We start from the raw sequence: 23,954 nt of genomic DNA on the forward strand, positions 1-23,954 counted from the left end.
ATGTAACCTCTGGGTCAGCCACACTACCCAGTTCCCATACAACCTTGCCTCAAAAATAGTCCACTCACCAATTCCTCACAAAGTATAACCGATGAACACATATTATTAGAATTCTGTTTACATTAACTGGAATTTGATGCACATTTTTTGGGTTACAACCAGTAAATGTGACATCATAATTATATGGTATTTAAAGTAAGTATCTAGCTGTAAATTTAGATAAATAAATATTGTATGCCATATTGCAATGCATTTTCCACATTCTTTCTCATCAGAAATTGATAACTGCATACGTATAGAACACTTACAAACTCAGTGCCCTATATAATATGCACTCTGGCTATTTCATGCAATCAACACCTATGAAGTGCGTCAATGTGTTGAATAAAACAAAATGTTAAAAAAGTGTCAGCAGTCAAATCATTGACGTTTTCTAATGGCACTAATGTGAAATCAATAGCCCATGAAAACAGAAGTTCACCCAAACGCATTATCTCATATTGCCGCAATTAGCACTTACCTATCCACCAGCAGAATGATTACACTATACAGTTTACAATTACAAGTCTGTATATTTGGGTGTAAATTTGCTTATATATTAGGACGTAAATCTGCTCATAGATTAGGGTGTAAATTTGCTTATATATAAGGGTGTAAATTTGCTTATATATTAAGACATAAATCTGCTCATAGATTAGGGTGTAAATTTGCTTATATATTAGGGTGTAAATTTGCTTATGTATTAGGATGTAAATCTGCTCATAGATTAGGGTGTAAATTTGCTTATATGTTAGGATGTAAATCTTCTTGTATATTAAGTAAAGATGTAAATTTGCTTCTATGTAGTAGGTAAATTGGAAAACAGAAGTTTACCCAAATGCATTATCTTATATTGCAGCAATTAGCACTTAACTATCCACCAGCAGAATGATTACACTATACAGTGTACAGTTACACGCCTGTATATTAGGATGTAAATTTGCTTATATATTAGGGTGTAAATCTGCTTGTACATTACGATATAAATTTGCTTATATATTTGGGTGTAAATTTACTTATATATAAGGATGTAAATTGGCTTATAGATAAGGATGTAAACTTGCTTATATACAGGATGTAAATTTGTTTATATGTAGGTGGCTTATACATAGAATGTAAATTGGCTTATATATAAGGATGTAAATTTGCTTATACATTAGGATGTAAATTTGCTTATATATAGGATGTAAATTTGCTTATATATAGGATGTAAATTTGCTTATATATTAGGGTGTAAATTTGCTTATATATAGGATGTAAATTTGCTTATATATTAGGGTGTAAATTTGTTTATATGTAGGTGGCTTGTATATGGGATGAAAATTGGCTTATATACAAGGATGTAAATTTGCTTCTGTTAGGATGCAAATTTGCTTATATATTAACATGCATCTGCATATGGCATTGCTCTCCTCAGATATATGCATGTACATCTAATTCTTTTCATAAATTATCAATCTTGTTATTTGCAAACAGGTGAACTGTTAGTTTGAATATATATGCAGTTAGACCCACTATAGCACTTTAAATCAAGTGCAATGACATCAGTTCAAACTTGACATAAACCACTCTTATACAAAGACATAAACATAGCAATGACACATTCTTTCTTTTTTTTTTCTTTAGTTTATATAGGCCACCCTTGGTCAGGTACTTAGCCAGCCACCTGTAAAGGGTCCGACTCAGAGACTGACAAATCAATTATCTCCTGAAATACTAGGTGCAGCAGAGCCAGCAAGAGTTTGATTCCTAAAAATGCAGCCATATGAAATGGGCCACGGGTATATCAGTTTTCCATTACAGAAGCCACCAGACTTTTCGGCCAGGAAGGATTGGGGCAACAAAGTTACAATGCTACCTAATATCACACTCAGTCTCCTCCGGTCAAAATCATTTCAATGTTATAAATTACTTTTAGTGCCATACATGTTTCAATGAAGCTGGATGATAACACTGGCTGACATGACTCAGTGAAGTGACACTGATACTGCACCACGCTGAGGTTTAAGACTCCAGAAATGAACATGAGAACCTTATCAAAGTGAGCCTTGGGCTGTATAACAACGTCAAAGAGGTGTTAAACTTTGTTCCTCATTTTGAAGAGATTAAAGGTAATTTGATGCTACAATAATCGTGAATATAACATAGGGATTAATACAGATGGGGATTCCCCTGACAAAACAGCTACATGTAAATGCATGAAACACGGTATCTGGATGAAACCATGGTTGAGGTTCCATGTAAAAGATGCTGATAGACATCAGGCAAAATCACAGTATGAAATAGAGCATTAAAATTTCTTGGGATCGCTGTCACTTTAAACACCAACTAAAAAACTCTTTCAAGGCTCACATGTTTTTATATGCACTTATTCAGACAGGAATTATGACCTTTTTTACGCTGAAAAGTGGTCAGGAAATTCAGCACTGACAAAGTGTTACCATCGGTGGCACTTTGGAATTGCATATCTGAAGTCTGAAGCTGTTAAACTACGCATCACAAAAGCGAAGAATGCACTTGCTAGCACAAAAAGACACCAAAGTCGAAAAAGATGTCTATTGATTTTGCAAGTGTGCAGATCATGTTTAATTCAAGACTTTCTTCACACAGGCTGTCCTGCAACTAGCCTCTGTGAATCAGCTCCCTGGTTATCACCCCATATAAACACCAGTACAATGGCCCTGTCTTAATCCAAAGAGCAAACTTTAAGACAGGGACTTCTTGTGTTTGCACATAAATATAACCCTGTGATAAAAGGTAGCAAACCCTTTCTCAAGCATTGTGAGTGAGGCGTTCAAAGAATAACTCATCAGCATTATATATAATTCCTTCTTTAAAAAACCCTGGGAGTTATAATTTTATTGATGGTCATAGTTTTGTTTATAAGAAAAAATCAGCATACAAGAAATGTCAAAACTGGGTATAAAAATGCAAGGGTATATCATGAAAACTGAATAAATATACTGATTTCTATGTGTATACATCTTCTAATAAGTCATTATAGTCAATTTTTAACACACACGCTGACACAAACATATCAGGACGAATGAGAAGACAGTGTCTCCTTAACAATGACAGAAGAAAGCTATATACAACAGAACAGGCTGGAAAGAAAACAACCGAGTTAAAAAATCTGTGAGACCAATTGTATGAAAACAAAAAATGGCCTTGGAAAACAAAGACGAGGCCAGACAGGCTGTAGCCAAATGTCTGATAGAGAGGCAGACGCCAATATTACCCACCAAGATTGATGGGGAACTCTTCAGCACCTAAGGGGAGAAAGTGTAAATAGATTAGTCGTAAGTTTTAGTGGTGGTCTCCAATGCCAGATTTCTGTCAATTTTTACGGCTATTCTTTGTGATAAAGACAATTTATGGCCATGGTTAATGTTGTCTGTCATCTAGTATCCCTCGCTGCTATGACTCTTGATGAGGTTGCCACGGAAACCATTCTCTGACATAATCTTATAAGCATTTGGTCAAACTTTTGACAAATTTTCACAGATTTTGGTTTGATGGGGAGAGACATAAGCTTGCGATTGGGGAAAATTGAGTTCAGTATTGGACATCCCCAAGGTGAATATATAGTCCTTGGCTAATATTCACTGATAGATCAAATTCAGACCTCAAAAAAAAAAAATAAATAAAAGAAGACATCTAAAAAAAAAACAATACAAAAAAAAACAACAACAACCAAACTTCTGATTATAATAAAGGACAGAACAAAAGAGTTCATTATAAGCTTAAGTTGGACTCACCAAACTGGTGATTATAATAAAGGATAGAACAAAAGAGTTCATAGCTAAGATGGACTCACCAAAACTGTAATTATAATAAAGGAAAAAAACAAAGGAGTACATAGCTTAAGTTGGACTGTTCTACAACAGGAGGGATGGAGCTCTACGAGCCCACATCATAAGCAGCATCAGCATTGATATTTATATATATACATGTGTAAACAATATCAAAAGGCTCACAATCTATATTTATAGTAATGGAAGTCTTCCACATTTCTATGGTCAAAGTTTGGTAAATAGGAGTTTAATATGACAAGAGATTTACAAATGTGTTTACATTTTAGCCTAACACAAAATAAAACACTATAGTCAAGGTCAATGAAACTGGAAACAGTTCTTACCTGGCCACAGTATGTGGATGTTTGGTATAAGTTGGGGAAACTTGATTTCAAGATATACTTTATATATAGGAATAAACATGCCTCAAATCCCAGACTTTTTTTGGACAAGAAAGTGTCCAAATTTATATTTTTTCAAATTAGATAACCCTGCCTGTATTGCAATGTGGAATCATCTTTTAAATGAAATTAATTGAAAACCATGCAAATGCATCTTAAGACTGCAATTTATTTAAAACAATTAAAGTTTTTAATAGAAGTTGTTCAGGAAACCTCAAAAACTTGCAAGCCTTCAAGCACTGTTAAGAAGAAAAGCAAAGTTTTCATTGGTCTAAATCATAACATTATTATGAACATCTCTTAAAACAGAAAAAGATTAAAGCAAAAATAACGACAAAAAACAAAACGAATATGTGTTCTATACATGCTTGTTTCACCTGAACCATAATCCACAGTATAACTCAGTTCAGCTACATGCATCAGCTGGGCAGAAATAGGTCAGTAAATATTTTAATCAATACTGATCTATAAATTACCACCTTAAATACATCAAACCATGGCAATACTTGAAGTGCATCATGAGCCAAATGAAAGGCATTATTGCTTTAACAGAATTACATAAAATTAGCACTTAATTATAATGCTAACATGAAATATACATTAGTCACTAAGAGCCACTTTCAGACATCTTCCATAGGCGAGAAGCTGTATGTATACACCTAATTTAAACTCAATGACACTTTTATTACTCTGTCCTTAATTATGATGTACACATGAAAATGACATGAAATTTTGATGACAATTTTCTACACCACCTACGGACTGGCTATGTGGCACGTTCAGGGTGAAAAGAATAGATCAGCCCTCTAGGCAAGCTTTAACTGGCATGAAAGCAACAATTCTAGAGCTCTGGCGATATAATTTTGTTCTTGAATTCCAGTTGTATTTCTACCTTTTAACAGCAATGCAGGTGCATGATTCTGTGGTTATGCATTTAAGAGATATTTTAGACATATGTGTATATGTATGCATTTAAGCTTAAGATTGTATGTTGTACTTAAAAATTTGTCAGTTATGTGATGACAAGGAGTCATTAGGTATTTGTATACAAATTGTATGTTCTTGTGGAAGTGCAAGTCCATGCCGCCAATGTGCTGCCGCCACTGAAGTTTCATGCCAAAGACAGACACCAGACATGACACCCCACCAAGTCACCGAGTGGCACCGAGTCAGCTAGCTACTTTTCCTCATGCTCCAATATTTAAGTGATAAGTGCTGTGCGAGGCAGCAATAAGTACCAATTTTGAAATCCTTGATATGTCCCAGCTCAGGTTTGATTCCTGGACCTAATTTCACAAAGCAGCGTCCAAAACTTTTTTACTGTACATTTGTGGTACAATATTTTGTACCACATTATTACTCATCTTCATTCAGTCAAGGTAGCAAAGTCCAAAATCATGTACCTTGATTTACTGAGCCATATTAACTCTTCAAAGCCCTGAACTTTCCTTCATAAATATGCATTTCACCGTAGTTATTAACACTGACAGGAGTTCAAAACAACATGGGATGTGGCTGCAGTGAAAAGTCTGCTGAGTACAGAAAAAATTATTTCACTCTAAGCACAGAAGTGCTAGTCACAAAAATAACTCCCCGCACATTGACGCATTAGGGGCTATTGTGGGAATGGTCAGTTTAAGGCAAAATAGGCTTGATTGAAATTAGTGGCGAAACAGCAACAACACAGGCTACATCGATCGGTTGTTCGGTCTCTTTAGCCATCATTGGTATTGCCTGATAGCACGATTACTTTACACTGCCTGTTCGTTTCAATAAAAGCGCATCCATCACCATTCATAGCACTGCTTATTGCTTTTGTATAATGTTGTGTCAAGGAATAAGTCGGATCCGAATGCACATGCATTTGCTTTGAAAGGAAATACGCACTTATAAGGGATGATCAATGATTGCATGGCTGAAAATGCCCTTGAGGAAGCATTTGGGTTGCAATAATGCCATTTAAGCTGTTGAAAGAGTAGGTTTCTGAAGACTTTTGTTGTACAGTAAAACAAGGAGATAACGAAGGCAGTATATAGCAAGTATCAACTTTGCTGACAGGAAGATGCTATTAAGGTACCTTTAATTGTCATTTATGTGCGATTATTGTACATGTACGACATCTTTGTGAAACTGGGCCCAGGTCTCCCAACTTCGAGGGCAGTATTGAGTTATTTACAGCAAGAACACAACAATCCCCCCCACCCACACACACTAAAACCCCTTCAGTCTCCAAGGGCGGAACGGCTGTCTTTGAGGAACACCAATCCTATTCTCAGAGTCTATGCAGTTGTAAGTTTATGACGGCCTCACACTCACACTGAAGGGAAAGAATGCACTCCCCCTTTAGAGCAACTTCCGTCACTGACAGGCATCCACAGGCATCAAGAGGGAAAGAATGCACTCCCCCTTTAGAGCAACTTCCATCACGGACAGGCATCCACAGGCATCAAGAGGGAAAGAATGCAATCCCCCTTTAGAGCAACTTCCATCACGGAAAGGCATCCACAGGCATCAAGAGGGAAAGAATGCACTCCCCCTTTAGAGCAACTTCCGTCACGGACAGGCATCCACAGGCATCAAGAATAAAATGATCAGGGGATTTTCTGCTCAATAGAAATCATCAGAATTTGCCGATGACTTATAACTGCATTCACTCATCTATTACGCTTAACTGTCCTCCCTTCACTCATCTATTACACTTAACTGTCCTCCCACTACATGTGAGTGGGAGCGTCCTGTTTGCTGCATTGCTGATTGAGTCTGACGTGTGATTTGAAAAAACAAAACAAAAAAAAAACTTGTGTATGGTGCTTCCTAATTTGCTTAAATGGTATAAATGTATAAATCAGTGTTTCTCAACTTTAGTACACTTGTCCACTTCAATAGATACTGAAAATGAGACAGGGGTAAAACATGTAATGCACAATACACAGTACGTCATTCAATATTTCAGTTCTGTAAAAACCCTTTTACACAGGTAAATATGTTAATCTAATCACACTTTATTTTCATTTATCTCGGGGGAAAAACTTTCCCACCTAAAGTAATTCGAGTTAAAGTTGTCTACTCTTCATTTCTGCCTTTGTAATGATATTTCGTGGGTTAACTGGGAACATACATGCTGTACTCATTCAGGGAAATCCTATAATATAGAATAACGGTCAAGTCAGCCTGGAACCAAGTGGCCATTGGGCGGGAAAAGATATCCCACTGCAGCATTATATATATTCCACTCCGTAAAGATCATAACTTGGAACAAGTTGACTGCTGTATTTATGGTCAGTTAAAACAGTGGCATACATTTCAGGCCACAATAGCTGACAAGTCAAACAACTTATCCAGAACAGAATTTACTACATTCCATTAAAATAGAATTCTGGAAAAGACTGCCATCCACTATGCAATCACATTTGCATTGTCAAAAGACTGACCTAGTTTTCACTTCAACCATCTTTTGAAAAAAAGTTTCTGATTGGAACAAGGATTTTTTCATCTCTCCATTCAAAGAAGGGTCATCAGCTAGGCTGGAAGGAGTTACTGTAATTCTTCAACCTTTTTGGCACGTTTGCAATGTATTTATTCTGAAGGTATTATTCTGTGTATACTGATAAAATTATACGTTTTATGAAGACCTGAAATTGGCCAGTACAATCTATATATTTTTTTTTCTCCAAAATCAAATTCAAAATGTGCATAAATTGCACTGATATTTGCTCTTTCATGTGCCAAAAGGTTGAGGAGTTAGTAATTCCCATTACTTCTTGGAAACTCCAGTGGGATTGTCACCTTTCAAAATTTGAGTAAAATTTGATGAAACATGCATACAAGATGTATCTAAACCTTATACGCCTCCCTTGCCTCCCCTTCAAGACAATCTCATCAACCTTTGATACAAGAGTGGCTATATGTTTTATAGAAAGTGGAGTGAAGACAGATCAAAGTATATGAAAGACAGACATGGTGGGAGCCTGCATGTCGTTGCAGCTTCCAAGATTAAGAGGTCCCATGGGGGAAGCTATAATCTGACATTCCCCTCTACAACAACACTCAAACCAAAGTAGCCATTGAAATGGTAAACAGATTCATAAATTTCTGTCTACTGCTTTTCACTCATTAACACTATAATGAGAAAATCGACTTGTGAAAAGTTCAAAGGCCTCAAAGCAGACAATATATATCCATGTGGAAATCCTTAGTCTACAGTTTACAATATTTCTTTCTAAGGCTGGGTTATATAACATAATGTCATTGTATCAAACAGAACAATTATAAAGCAATGCATTCCAAACATAAACATGCGACCAAATAGACATGTTTGCCTCAGATCTGACACACACTCAGTTCAGATTTAACCTATGCTTGTTTAAGGTCTGGCACTTAAGTGTGCATGCTAAGGCTATTATTCGGTCAGTCCTATCTCAGAGCTCCTCCAGCATGGTCTATTACAACTGTAAATGACCTAAAAATGTCCCCCGCGACTAAACTACAGCTTTTGCCTGATTCTGAGAGCGAATATATTTTTTGATATTTATCTGCCTTTGAACACTGCACTTTCTTGGGCTTGTTAAGTAACAATAATGATAAATCTTCTCAATATCCACATTATTTAAAAATTAGTGTTATCTACATTACAGTTTTGTATAGGAACCACACACCTAGCCTCAAAATACTATTTGGTACTGGGTATTATCTGCAAAGTGCTGCCACGTCTCACCCAGACTTGGTTCAGAGCTAGCTGGTGCCATTGTGGATACTAATGGTATCCTGTCAGGCCAGAAGAGGAAGACCCAATGAAATGCTCAGGACCAGAGCCATTGATTCAACCATAAATGACTTGTCAGACCTTGATTATATAGGAGATGTACTCAAAGAAACTTGCCATAATATAGTTCACTTAAATATAACCCTACATGTACAGTATGTATGAAATACATGTCTGAAATCATCATGTAAGGTTTGATTTTAACTGCAAGAACATAACTGAAACTTTAATAGCATTACCAGCTGGTTGATAGAAAAATGACCAAAACAGATGGTTGGCATGGCAATCATAAATCTAATTGAAACACACAGAGTTAAAATAGTTATAACCTTAATATGAGGTATATTATATAGTTTTTAATATATGTGTTGCATGTAAAATTATGTTGCGATCACGTGGTTCAATTAAAACGGATGTTGGCAGACCAACAATTTAATAATGAGTGGCCTATGACAATGAGATAAAAAAAAAAACTTTCGGCTATCTGTGCACAAGTACATTTCGTATCAACAGAGAATTTTTGATGTTGTCTGTAGATTCCAGGTTACAATTCTTCATGGTCTTAAATCTCCACAATTATTAGGGATGCGCCACTTCCCCATAAAGGTTTATAAAACAGGCCCGCAGTGCGAAACTGTATCTTTGAATGTTGCTAATGTTAAAGATAAAATCTGACATTTAAGCACCCAAATCATACCACTACATTTTCATGTCATTCAAGCTGAATATTTAAAAAAAAAATTAGAGAAACTGCACACTGCATAAAAAAAAAAAACAGGATCATATAAATTTTTTTTAACATGGAAAGGTCCTTCAGAACTAATTTACAACTCGTAAAATTTTGAACAAATTTCTTAAAAAAAATTAAATCACACATATTGAATGTTATAACTCAGAGTTCATAATTATAAGATATTGGCCTGGAATAACCTTTAACAGCAGATGAAAAAAGGTTGTGTTAGCTGGAACTCTACATGCTCCAAGTGATACGTCTACATCTACTGCAGGAATGCCTGTGGTGTGTTGTGGCACTAGGTTGTGAATATTTTACATAGAAATTGTAAAACTCTTCATGTCTTTTTATTTTGACATTATCGCCTGCACAGGCACGACAAAAGAAACACTGCAGGCAACCTTTCTCTGCTCATTTATTACGAACATGTTGACAAAAATGAACCAAATACATTTCAACAGTTTTTGTAAAAGACATGCTGTTCATGTAATTCCCTCAGGGAAACAACGCTAAAGGAAAGCTATCCATATAACACCAAGGCCATTCAAACAACCTGAAGATATAGCAGACAAAAACACAAGGTTAGTGTGAATACAATCACAGTGTTCCTCAGCTGAAAGATCTAACAGCTTGATCTAACAGCTTGATCTAACAGATTGTTCTACAAGTTCAAAAAGGCCCTTTGAAAATAACACAATCTTGCGCCTGAAATATCCGTCAAGATCACAATTGCTTCAGCACTTGCATGATCATCACCATTATCAAGTGAAAGCTAAGCTCAAGGCAATCTGAGATAATACACACTGATAGAGTTATTCCTCTAGATGAGAGCGGTACAATATCACATTATCCAACCCTAGTCACATGCAAAACATGCAGGCAGTGGTGGACAAAAAAAAAAACAAAACAAAACACAGGTATTCATTTGAATTATGTTTTGGTGTGCTTTTTGATTAGAGTTTTATTATGTTTTACTACATATTTGTTCCATCTCCACTTGAGCAAACGACATGTAAACACAGACATACAGTTATCTAATAGTTTAACACCTGAAAATCGTTAAGCAACCATCAAATAAATCACTAAATCTCCCCTACAAGAATGACACACTATATGAGGTACAGTGTAAAACAACAGCCAGAACACATGCTTTTGAAGCAGGTTTATTGATTTACTGAATAATTATTGATCTGTCAACATTGTACATTGTATATGTATTAGACAATGCTTAGATGTGCAAATATTAATTTTCAGCCCCGTGTCTTAAACACCTGACATTTTAACATTCAATATTCATGCTGTCCATCTTCAGTCTCCCCTTGAGTGAGTTAATAAATGAAGAACAGTCTTTTTCAGCAAAAGCAAGTTGCCCACCTGGCGTAAGAAAGTATGTTTTTGTAATGGACTCTTCTGTTCATAAGGGATGATAATTGCCTTGAAAATTCACTCCCACAAGTGGACTTGCTGGTGCACTTTCCCAAACATGGACCAGCAAATAAAAAGATCATATCAAAATATCACTTTTGATGCTTGAACATCCATTATTTCCGGAGGGCATCGGCATACATGTACCTTCCAAACAAACCTCACCCAGTCGTTACACTATCCCCTTCATGCTGAACGCCAAGCGAGGAAGTTACAGCTTCCTCTCTTAAGGTTTTAGGTGTGACTCCACCTAGGATCTCCTGAAGCGGTGTAATATATAGTTTGCATGAATAAATTTTGTGTCAAAGGCAGTAAATGTCCAGCTTTCAGCTTGGAAGCCTGAGAGGGTGGTCAATCAGGAAGTCTGCATCTACGAGTGTACATTACTTTTAACCATAGTAAGTAATCCCTTATTTATAAGTGAGTGCTGACAAGTGTTATGGTCAAAGTACTGGAACCTGAAATGTCCAAATCTTACATTTAAACATTGTTACAATTGTTAATTTTGTTCTTTTCTGCAATTTTAATGTCACCATATTTTAATCTGTGTGTATCTGGGTACATGTTTGAAGTCCCAGGCTTAAACTTAAAGTATTTTAGTTGTTGCACACAGCATGGGGGATACAAAATGCCTGTATGCAGTTCCCAATCTTACGACAAAGGTATGGATGTCTATGTCCAATAAAAATGAAATGTATGTATGTATGTATGTCTTGTTTAAACCTGCCCATCATCAGGTGAGTCTCGACTGCAGAGGCTAAGATTAATGCCGGACTAAGTCCATCTTAAATTACCGTGTTCTAGCCTCATGCATACACATGTATCACCTTTGTTTCAGCCCACAAAAGTTGTCTTCAAGAAAGCCATAGAAAGCTGGTCTGGGCCCCTATTAGTCTCCCCAGGTCATTACAGTAAACTCCCGATCAGAATCTGTCATCAACGTTGTCTACCATTGCCACACAGATAGATTTTATGGCCAAGAATAATGGTCGTTGGTGTGGGGGGACTATTACTAAAGTTAATAGAAACTACTCCATGACCACCATTACACCAAGTCTGTTATTAGTATAGCGTATCTACAGTAACACACTGATGGCTGTCAGCCATTGCCTGGCACAAATCTACACAATCCAAATCCTTCAACCACCAAAATTCTGGCAAAACTTTCCACTCTGTGTCTTAGATAAAATGTACCAATCCAAACAAGGGTTGTTTGGATTTAGGAAGGAACTTCCAAGCACTGATGGTAATTATACTCGGACTTTAAGCCAGGACAAAGTAGGACATAAAGCTGTCCAGTCTATACCAGTAAGACAAACAATCAAGACTGATACATTACATGTAGATGTACCTGGATGACACAGTTTCACCACAATGTTTACTGGCTGCACATTTAGGCTAACAAACCTTGGCAATCAAGAGTGCTCTTGAGTGAATAAAACACATTCTGTACAAACACCCAATACATATTTTACATGAAAATGTGCATGGTCAAAAGTCATGGTTCTAGTGAACACCTCTGTGTAATTTTACACAGACTTGCATGCCACAAAAAATGTTTGATCTGATGATTGCCTAGTTCATGAATTTCTATCACTATCTTTTACCGAAAGAGCTGAAAATTCTAAGTGGAATGTCGTGTAGGTTACTAGTAGCACACATATCTCGCGCTAATGATTTATTTACTCTGTCTAATGTTGCTCATGATAACGCAAAACATAGTGCATCTGGTGTAACAATTAGGGGCATACCCCAGTATTAACAATTAAACTCCTAACTATTTTTTATTCTTTTGACCTTTTTATCAGAAATAAAAATTTATTATCCTTCCAACTACATAACAGCTGATTGTGCAGCCTTAGTTTATTAAAGCGTCACATTGTGGTTTGTAAGTTTGGATGTGATGACTAGCAATCTGGCCAGAAAATTCCTTCGGTGCATGAGTACACTTATTCTACTGGCACACCATGAGCAAACCACTATTAGGCTATATCCACAGTGCTGGACACCCAGTCTCCGATGTGGACACAAGAAATGATATGGTGAAATATTTACAACACACTGCCTTCTGACTCATGTCGCAATAAAGTTATACAACTGAACAACCTTGCTGTAACATTATATATACATGATGATTTTTTTTCTTCGAAAAACCTCCGTCAAGTTCAGCTAGTGGTGAAATCAGAGGCTTTCCTAATACAATGCCAGAGATCTCTGATACCAGCGGTCTTCCCTTGGCCCCCATACTGCAGGACATCACACAAGAAACTACCGTACCATTAATCCTTTGGTTTCTTATACCCTCATCAGTCACTTGGTAATAAATCACCGCTCTGTCAGAAAGTGATGTAGTAAGGAGACCAGTGGGAATTGCTCTAATTCAAACACTATACAGTCTGCTTTCTTCCTTCAGGTGGAGCAATTCCGGTAATTTATGATGCAAAAACATACTAATCAAATAACAGACTATATGCTGCAAAAAACATACACATTACACAATTTGAGCGTTACACTTAGGTATAGCTTTTTTACCAAAATCAACACAACAGAGGGATGAAAGACTAGCTTTGGACAGTAACACTGGGAAGCGCTTGTGAATCAGGTAGAACTACACACTAATTTATAACTTGTGCACATCAGAATGGTATATATTATTCCAGCAATCTTCATGACCATCTCTTTGGTCAATTATTCCACATCTGAAAGACTTTTGAAATCGACTTTTGAAAGAAAATAATAAACTAATTACGCTGCCTACAAAAAAACAACAACAAGAAAACAACTACCAATCAAGCAGATCTTCAAGCAATGCAATTAAACTATCTTCAACCATCTCTGACATTGTTTTAAAGCCAACAAAACCATAAGATCATATCAGATAAATCAATAGAATTCTCCCAGGGATTACTTGAAACACGACATTCCGACGAATGTTGACACTTAAATCCACTGAAACGACTGCGGTATTAAAGAAGTTTCCAAATAACATTTTCTCCAAATGTTTCAAATCTGTCTGAAGAAAAGGATGTCAAGCTAAAGAATCTTAAAAATCTGTCTGAAGGAAAGTATGTCAGGACAAAGCATATTATCCTTTTCTTCTAAACTCTTAGGAAAAGTATTATATATGTACATGTGAAGGCTCAACACACAGCAATTCTCAAATACCACAAGTTTGTTGTCTGATGTATAGTAATTTCACAACAACTGAAAGAACTGTCTTTTCCGATAAAAGTTTATTAAAGAGAGAGCAGTCGAAGTTCAATTTCAGCCTTGAACAAAAGGAGAAAAAAAAAGATGAAGTACATGAACCTAACCATTAAAAACTGATGTTTCTTCTAGCTACGTTGCTCAACCAATCGGAAGCTGTGAAGCTATAACACTTGCTGCAATTTGTCATAACTTTCAAATTTATAGACAATGAAAACTGGTTTTATATTCCCCAGTGAACACTGACAATGTTGGCATTCAACGCATAATCCATTTTCCAGAAGACATCAAGTGATTAGATATTGATGGCGCTTTTATACAGAAATACCAAACAGCACTGACCACAACGGGGAGGGAAAGACTTCAAAAGAAATCAGCCTGCCTATATCCTCTGAGTAGTGACATCTATGGATGTTTCCATAGAGTACTTTCCTGAGGGACATCCCCAACTTCCACACACTCTTGACCCGTCAGATAAAGTCATATTTTATTCAATTTCACAAAACACTATTTTCGTGGAATCATATTCCCATCTGCCACCAATATTTTGTTTATGTCTAAGAATTCACCAAGCACTATTCTTTGTAATCAATTCATTTGTGAGACAGAAGTATTGATCTTACAAATTACAAATTACTCTACTGTGCTTGGCTGCATAGAGTTGTACATGAAGACATGATGTAAATGTACATGTAACATGATTTCTTTTTCGTGTAGACATAGTCAAAAAACAGGTTTTTATTTTTGAAGTCAAGATTTTTGTAAGGACTATACAAATATGAGCTGTTTTGATGGTGTATTAGGTATCTTAAGTGTATCTTGCACTTACATGGGCCAAACATAGCGAAAGTCACCTACAAAGTGTGAAATGGATGGTGTGACATCACAAGGACATGTTGAGAGCAGTCCTAGCTGTTTGCATGGCAATATGGAGCACATACTAGTGGTAAAGGTACATGTACCTACAGATTTTGGCCAGGCATAACTTGCCTTATATGGTATAAAATACTATAAAACCTATGATATTCTTTCCCACTGAAAGATTAGTCCTTCAGGAAGCATTTTTAAGAAATGTGAGTTAACTTCAAACTGTTGACAAAGACCTGTACACTGACTAAAGCTCAATCCATCAACCGACTGACCACCTATTACACTAGGGCTGAAATAAACGCTTTCTGTGCTTTGATCACATGTACAAGGTGTACAATCTATCATCTGTACTCAGAAGAAGACATTATTGTGCACTCCATGTGGATCAGACATTTCTTGTTCCATATTTGGAAAAACAGGGCACAAAGAGGTCCAACATGTAGGGCTATCTGGTAGAAGAGATCTGGCCACGGGATCACAAAACAATCTCAAACTTAAGTGAACATTTCAAATCATTTCAAAAGTGAGTTTAATATAGGTTATAATGGATTATGCATTATTTCTAATGTGACAAGGTCAAAATATTGCTTGACAATGTAAATTCTGGGTATGTTATTGCAGAACAAATTTCAGCTAAAAGGATGGAAAAAAACATAACAAAATTTAATTAAAATCATTTAAAATTAATGATTAAAATTTTGAAGTTGAAGTTAATTTCCTGATCCCAGGGCCAGGTCAGAACGCTCGCTGGCCACACCACCCACCACCAAAACTGAGCCTAAATATCTCAGGTGGGCATAAAAAAAGGGCCATACTTTGACACTCAATATCTCCAAAACCCTCTTATGTCAGCTTCTAAAAATTTACACACTCAAAAGCCATAATGTGCTTAGTAGACCAAATTTCAATTTCATCCTTTAAGATTTCTGTTCATGGGACGAAAATCAAAATAGAGTCAAACAGCATGTTCTGGAAATTCCAAAATGATGTTCTACCTTCTTTTACTTGAAAAGTTGATCAACTGGTACTCCATCTTCTCGGTAGACGACACACAAACGTTTCTTCCACGAACTGATTGAGTCCCGAATCTCCCTAAGAGTCATTTTTATCCAGCAGCCCTTGACGCGTGCTTTTAGTTCATCCTCAGCAAATTTTTCCGTGCGACCCTCATAAACCTTCTTGCTCAGAGAATTCCTCACAAAGTAGTCCATGGGATTGCAGTCGGAGCTCTGCACTGGCCACTCGTCCTTAGTTATGAATGAAGGAGTCACTTCCTCAAGATGCTGATGTGTTGCATGGCTGGCATGGGATGGCGCGCTGTCTTGTTCGAAGACAAAGTCATTTTCTGGGTACAAATTTCAAAAATCAGGGAGAAGGCCACGATCGAGAGGTTTCATGTAATTTTCGGAATTTACCTTAGTCTTTTTGGTATCAATAAATTAATGCTGGTTTTCCCACGCCAACAAACTTCACCAGAAACCATCCACTCCTTTGTAAACTGACTTGATTCATAGTACAGCCTCTTAACATGACTTCCTTTCTAGAGAACCTGTCCTTTCTAACTTTCTGATCACATTGTCAACGGAACTTTTATTTCAGTTTTACACAAGGAATTCCTTCACAATTTTTGCCCCTCTCCAACCCTTTTCAGTGAAACATGCTGCGATTAATTCCTTGTCTGCTGCAGAGAAAACCATCTTGATTCAGCAAAACTTGTGCCTATCTGGCAGAAGGGTTTGTCTGACACTAGAGCCAGACAATTTTTCCAGACAACACTTGATTGACGTGTGTCACAGACCTGCAGCTCGCACTCTACTCATAACACCTGATAGGTGATGCAATGTGGGTCACCAGAACGTGTGCTTTTGAGGCTATGTTTTCATTTTAACCCTGTGTACAGACTACTCTAGGTATAACCTTAGAAATTGGTCAGTACATTAACACAATCATGCCATTTGAATGTCTCAAGTTTGAAAGGGTTTGAACAAAGGATTATGGAGCAATGCAGCATCAAAGTACGGCCCATTTTTTATGATATATATATATGATATATGGGTTATCAGCACTGTGCTTAGTTAATTTAATCTATATGAAGCATCTTAACATAACAGAATATATTTTAACTAGATAATTAAACTGAGCATTTTTGGAGAACTTTTGTGCGACCATGTGGTGTTTGAGACAGCCTGAGACAAACATGGTAACTGAGTTGATGACAAAGAGTTGATTTAATTTTGTTCAATTCTCTTTAATGCATGTCAATATTGTGTTTGATAGATTTTATTTCTGTAAAATGCAGTATAATTATAACAGTGCGGGGCACCATGTGACAGAGTCCATGGTGCTTTCTATCAGGTCAGCAATCACCAGTTGTGAAAGAAAGCTACTAGTTCATAATTAGAAATTGTCACAGTACTTTTTTTTTTCAAATAGCCTGAAATGACTTAGTGACTTATACATTTATAATAAAATAATAGTTTCTATTGTCTTCAAAGCCACAGAGTGTTGTATTTGCCTGTTGTCACTTTACTCACTTTAGTCCTTCATGTCATACATGTGGGTTATGTACTGTCTAATGGGTTCGCATGGCTTGGGCAAAATTAGTCAATAACTTTACACTTTTCTGATATATAATTGATACCATCCTAACCTTTAAACAACCCTCAAAAAGCCTTTCTAAGGTCATCAGAATTCTCAGAATCAAGCAAATGACTGACATTGTTATAGCCAAAGGTGAAATTTTGATAAAATACAGTAAGTGTAGTTATCTAAACAAACAGTTTCCAGTCATGGACCAGATGATGCCATTTTTGTTTTACATGAGCATACAGAATAAACCCACAATCAAGCAAATAGCTAAATTAATGAAAAACGCAAGTTATGGACAAACAACTCCTTCATGTTGAATGACAAGAATTAGAGGTATGAGAGTAGAGAGATGCCCAGACTAAGACAGATGGGTGACAACTGGGCCAACCTTTTAACCTCTGAGTGATCAACGGGCATATGGAATGTGTTAAGTAGCTTAGGATGAGTGATGATTCCTCACAGAATGGGCCGTTGTACATTCCTGACATAACACACATCAGACGGGGGTAGCAGAGGTGAACTATGAATGGATGAATCAACAGGTGGGACATGGTTGTACCAAGCGGTCAGCAATCAGTTACATGTATATTCTTCACAAAGGTATGCATAATTAATATGAACAATACATAACTAACAGATTTTATCCATTATGAACAGTTATGTAAAACCTTAATATTATTGCTTTCTTCACCAGCTTTCCTTATTTCTTGACCTCTTCTGTACTGAATATCATACTTGATGATTTATCAATTTCAGTTCTTCTCCTAGTAAGCCGAGTCATCATTTCAGAAATCTTGTTAGTTCATGCACGTTAAGACGAGACAGGGTGGGGCCTATCATGAACTAATGCAGCTAAAAGGTATGACTATACGGCTGCTGCTAATAGCCCTGTTTACATAAGTGTAAAACACCAAATAGCTAACTAACTAAATAAATAAATAAAAAAATAAATATACATTTGAAAGTCTTGTAATATACATTGTATATACTTGTGTACTATAATCCAGAGTTTCACATGAGTTGGTACATATAACAAACACCAATGACAAAACACAGCTCTCCATTATTCAATTTAAACAGGGATGAATGAATGTTTGGGATTTGTAAGGCCACACTGGCAGCATTTTAGTAATATTGTGGTGAGAACATACCAGAAGCAGAAAACAGTTACGACTTTTGGCATAAGAACGATAACCTCCAAAGTCAGAACAAAAAAGAAATAAGATTTTGTGCACAATGTTGCTAAATCCTGTCGCGTAACTTCTTATTTGATGCATCAATCATCATACCGATGAAGGTAGAACTCTAGCTTGGGTAGTTATTTTAGGTCAAGCTTTCCCTGAGGGCTGTAAAGGTTATACCACATTTTTTTCCACTCAGAAGACCCCACAGGGATTCAATTCCTGCGGTCATTACATTAGACAAAAGATGAAGCAAATGAATCTGACTGGAATTTCTCCTCATGTGATGCATGTTAAATGTTACTGAATACTCAGTTGGTACCCCTTCATAAAGGCAATTCATTCCATATCTGTAAAGTTACAACAACGGAACTGTGCAATCACTTGCAGTTCCCATGCACAGCTGCGTAAACAGCTATACCCTCTGGTCATCATGGTGGTCTTGCAGTAACCCACTCACAGAAACAGTCTGCTTCCTCGGGTTAACCCTGTTAACACAGTGAGCCCAGACATGGTCTGTTACAGCACTTAAGAGTATATATGCCAGCTCCTTATGAGCTATTTGTCTCACTAGATTGTTTATTGGTTGCTTCTGGATCACAGCCATTAACTGGATCTTCATCATTCTGGCATTGCACACTGGTCAGTACGTGCAAGTTCAACGTTCCGGTACAATAATGTATCCCTCAAATAGCCTACACCATCATAACAGCTCATGCCAGTTTATCAGCAAGAGTACACGTGTAAACATAATACTTTCACAGTAACAGCCTACATGTATTGCCTGAAGCCAAAGTTAATATTGTCAATCATGGCATACTGGTTTGCCCCATACTCACCTGAACTCCTGCTCTCTGGTTGCCAGAAGTTCCTGCAGCTGTTGAATCTGTCCCTTCAGTGTGCTCACGCTATTTTTCAAAATATCTGCTTCTCTGCTAGATGCAGATGCACGCATTTGGGCCTCTTGTACCTTCTTTCCCTGCAAAGGAAATTGTAGTACAGAAATGTGAATGCATTTAGATCACGAGGAATGTGGTTGACAAATGTTACAATGTTCAAACACAATCTCTTTGAATTGGAATAATTTGGCTATCATGAATAAACCTAGACCTTTGATTCGACTGATTCAAAACATTTTGTGTTTTCATGGGTTTTTTTAGTGCTTTAAATTTGGCAAAATTCTGCATTGAGACAATGGTAGCAGGTTCACCATCAAGAAAACAAAGTTACAAAAAGTGAAGATGAAAGCACACATTTGGCCAAAAGGAATTTGGCAAATGCCTTTTAGAAACAGAGTAACTGAACTGGCAAAGGCCATACTATGTGCCAGTAAGTAATTCCTTTCTGTTCTTAGCTGGGTGGCTATGGTGAAGTTGATCACTACATTAAAATCTGTCCAAACTCTCAGAGTGACCAGATCATGATGGAAAACCTGCCTAATATTTCTATACGCTATCTTATAGGCAATATTGTGACATTCTTGATGAAATTATTTATTTTGTCAAGAAGCCCTGAGTGCGGCAAAGCCAGACGAAGTGCTCCATCTTCATCAGTTTAAAATGCACCATGAGCTCTCTTCTTACAGGTTGAACAATAAAGCGTCACACAATCTTGCATGGAGAGTTTGTCATTTAAGCCACAAACCAATCTCTTAATGAAGGATACTCTCAGCAACCCTGTTTACTTAGCATTCTCTAACAGTTGCATCCAGAATATTTTAAATAATCAACAGGCTCAAGATAATAAGTAGGCATTACAACGACTTTCAAAAGGAAAAGCTACACAATTTTTGCATGGTTGCGTCCATAAAGTAGAAATCAATCAAAGCTTCATGTGGCAAGGTAAAATTTCATTGTTAGTAAGGGTTTCAATACAGCCCAACTGACTGATAGATGGTCTGCTAGATTTTCACCTGTTTGTCTAGGTTTCATTAGTTAGTTGGTTGTTTGATGGGGTTTCACCACTTAGTTGGCTGTTAGATGGTGTTTCACCAGTCAGTTGGCTCTTGGATGGGGTTTCACCAGTAAGTCGGGCTGTTAGATGGGTTTCACCAGTCAGTTGACTGTGAGATGGGGTTTCACCAGTTAGTTGATTGTTAGATGGGGTTTAACCAGTAAGTTGGCTGTGAGATGGGGTTTCCCCAGTTAGCTGGCTGTTAGGCGTGGTTTCACCCGTCAGCTAGCTGTTAGATGGGGTTTCACCAGTAAGTTGGGCTCTTAGATGGGTTTCACCAGTCATTTGGCTGTGAGATGGGATTTCACCAGTCAGTTGGTTGTTACATGGTGTTTCACCAGTCAGTTGGCTGTTAGATGGGTTTCACCAGTCAGTTGGCTGTGAGATAGGCTCACAATGTGAGTTCAAGTCCAGTATAGTTAGTTGATTGTTAGATGGGGTTTCACCAGTCAGTTGGTTGTTGAGGTTTCACTTTGTTACATACCTCATGGGCTTGCTGTTTGAGCCTCTCAGATTCTGCCTTTGCCACAGTGTGCTCCATGGCCTGAAGGGCGCGTCTCTGGGACATCTCGGCCTCTCTGGATACCTCCAACTGATCACTCAAGGATTTCACCTGCTCCTGAATTAGAAACATTGACATCTCCAGAATAATTCTCTGAAATGCAACACAGACTATGAAAAGTGCTGAGAAAACAAAGAAAACGACCCTTACACCCAGATAACACTAAAGTAAACCATAATATGAAAACGCTGGGTTTTGGTTTTGATTTATTTATCTGATTGGAGTTTTACACTGTACTGAGGAATATTTCACTTGTAGGGCAGCGGCCAACATTATGGTGGGAGGAAACCAGGCAAAACTGCAGGTAGCCAGCAGACCTTCCCAGGTATGACTGGAAAGGAAGCCTGTGTGAGTTAGACTTGAACTCACAACTATCGCATTGGTGAGAGTTTCCTGAGTCATTGTATTGTCATTACATTCAAATTCATGAGATAAAATCCTTCCAATATGAATACCAATAGCCTCATTTGCAGTGATAATAATTTCAATGGTTCCAATGCACTTTGCTGATTGTGATCGCTTTGAAATATTTAGTACTATCAAAGGCTTCCTGTTTCAGACTTCATGACAATTTTATTAAACTTAATGTAAAATTTCATTCTGGCTGCTGCTTTTACTGTTTAACTTAATTTGGCAACTTGAAAATGAAACTTTCAAGCAATAACACAGTACAGTTCCAAAAACATTACTTCCTATTTAACTGTTTGTTTTTTGCAAGTTGAAATCACCTTCTGGGGGTATACATCAATTAAAACCTGCAACTAGCAGGACAGTTTAATGTTCCTCTGACAAGTCTTATTTAGATTGGTCATATTTCATTGCAAAATCTAAAAAGTTCTGTGAGACAATCATTAAGATGGATATCAGTGCTTTGGCAACATTTTGGAGTCTTTCCTGATGTCAAACCTAATAAAGAGAAGGCTGTTAATGGTTACTGACTGGGGGTAATTTACCCTTGTCACATGACCACCATCATGTTTAAGTGATATAACAAGAAAAAGAAAATAAGTCTAACATGTACAGGAAAACTGGTTTTTAGGCATGTTACAAATGATTAACAAAGCCATTTGTTCACCTCAAATTGATCAAATGTGTAATCTTGTTATTTTTTTCATAAAGAAATATTCCTTACAAAAAATTACATAGAGAATATTGCCAGTTAAAAACAAATGCTGACAGATCACAGCATGTCTACAGCATGTTTTTAATGGTGCTGACTACATGTGCAAAACTACTGGCATAAAAACCTCCATTGTAAAAATTCATGAATGTTACAAAGAAGCAGTTTAGAAAGTGTGAAAATTCCATCACATCATCAAAAAAATATTGTAATTTCCATATAAATTTCCATGCCTGCATGTACAGATAAACAAAACTTGCAAGCGCTCACTAAAAAACATTTTCACAGAGACAGCTTCAAATCACCTCAATGCATTCATATCAAGTAGTGACAGCGCTAGGCAGTTTCACTGATTATCTGGTACCATGACCATTGCTGAATACATGATTGCGTGAGGCATATGCCCGAGTCAAAAGGGTTTTTAATGGGAAATATCCACCTGGCATAACAAAAACAGTTTGGTCCCTAAAGGTTATCATGTGAATACACATTCTGTTTTCAAATTTCTAAATTTGTTTTACTTTTAATCTCGCACATGCATGTCAATATTACACTAGCAAATGCAATTTCTCTTGCAAAAATCTTGTCATGTTCATTTCTGATCATTTTAATAAAGATATATTTATATCACTATGAGGCCATATTCCAAAAGCAATTCTTAACATTAATATTTCCTAAAATAAAATTCCTTAAATAAACAAATATACACTATAAAATCAAAGTCATATTAGGAAAGGGAAGCAGAAAGGTAAAAACAATGCATTTTCTCAGTTTTTTTTTACTCAACCCTACCTTTATTGTATCCAGCTCATCTCGTAGTCGAAGCTTGGCCTCTTTTTCATTGGTTAATGCCTGCTTCAATCGAATGTTGACTTGGGCAGAGGTTTCTTGAAGGGAAGACTCATTTTGGGCTGAAACATGTGTTTTTAGACGTACGAATGATATTAAAGTTAAACAGCGGCAGTGTTAAAACAAAGATAGACTGAGCAACAATCAAAGGATCACTGCACTAAACAAGAGTTATCAGAGGATGGTATATATCCCGCCAGTCCAATACCAGTTAAAATGGACTGTCTGGATGTTTTAATGTCGGTTTTATTTTCAACTGGGAATATATAGTAGGGAGGGATAACTAAGTAAATAACCAATGTAACATTACCACCAAGCAACAGCACATGCTCATCTGTATAGCAGCCCCAACATGCACACAAATTTCACAAAATTTCGACAAAAGCATGCATGACTACTTGTACAATCTCATCTAAACCAAACGGTACGTTCAAGTATAGACAGACGGTTGATTTCATGTGTAACGTCA

The 23,954-nt window shown here is 36.9% G+C and overlaps 1 protein-coding gene across 2 annotated transcripts in view; it reads right to left on the reverse strand.

Moving 5' to 3' along the window:
* Window positions 1-23,954, reverse strand: part of LOC135475526 (leucine-rich repeat and coiled-coil domain-containing protein 1-like) — a 199,378-nt gene that overhangs the window by 42,866 nt on the left and 132,558 nt on the right. For both annotated transcript variants that reach the window (XR_010445058.1, XM_064755451.1), the window contains exons 5-7: window positions 23,429-23,547; window positions 21,439-21,573; window positions 19,841-19,980 (exon numbers count right to left, since the gene is read on the reverse strand). Coding sequence is in view for 1 of the 2 variants with exons in the window: in XM_064755451.1 (XP_064611521.1) it covers window positions 19,841-19,980; window positions 21,439-21,573; window positions 23,429-23,547 (394 nt within the window). In the remaining variant the exon portion in view is untranslated. The remainder of the gene's footprint in view (window positions 1-19,840; window positions 19,981-21,438; window positions 21,574-23,428; window positions 23,548-23,954) is intronic.

The sequence above is a fragment of the Liolophura sinensis genome, chromosome 9, assembly GCF_032854445.1.
Source record: "Liolophura sinensis isolate JHLJ2023 chromosome 9, CUHK_Ljap_v2, whole genome shotgun sequence".
NCBI lineage: Eukaryota > Metazoa > Mollusca > Polyplacophora > Chitonida > Chitonidae > Liolophura > Liolophura sinensis.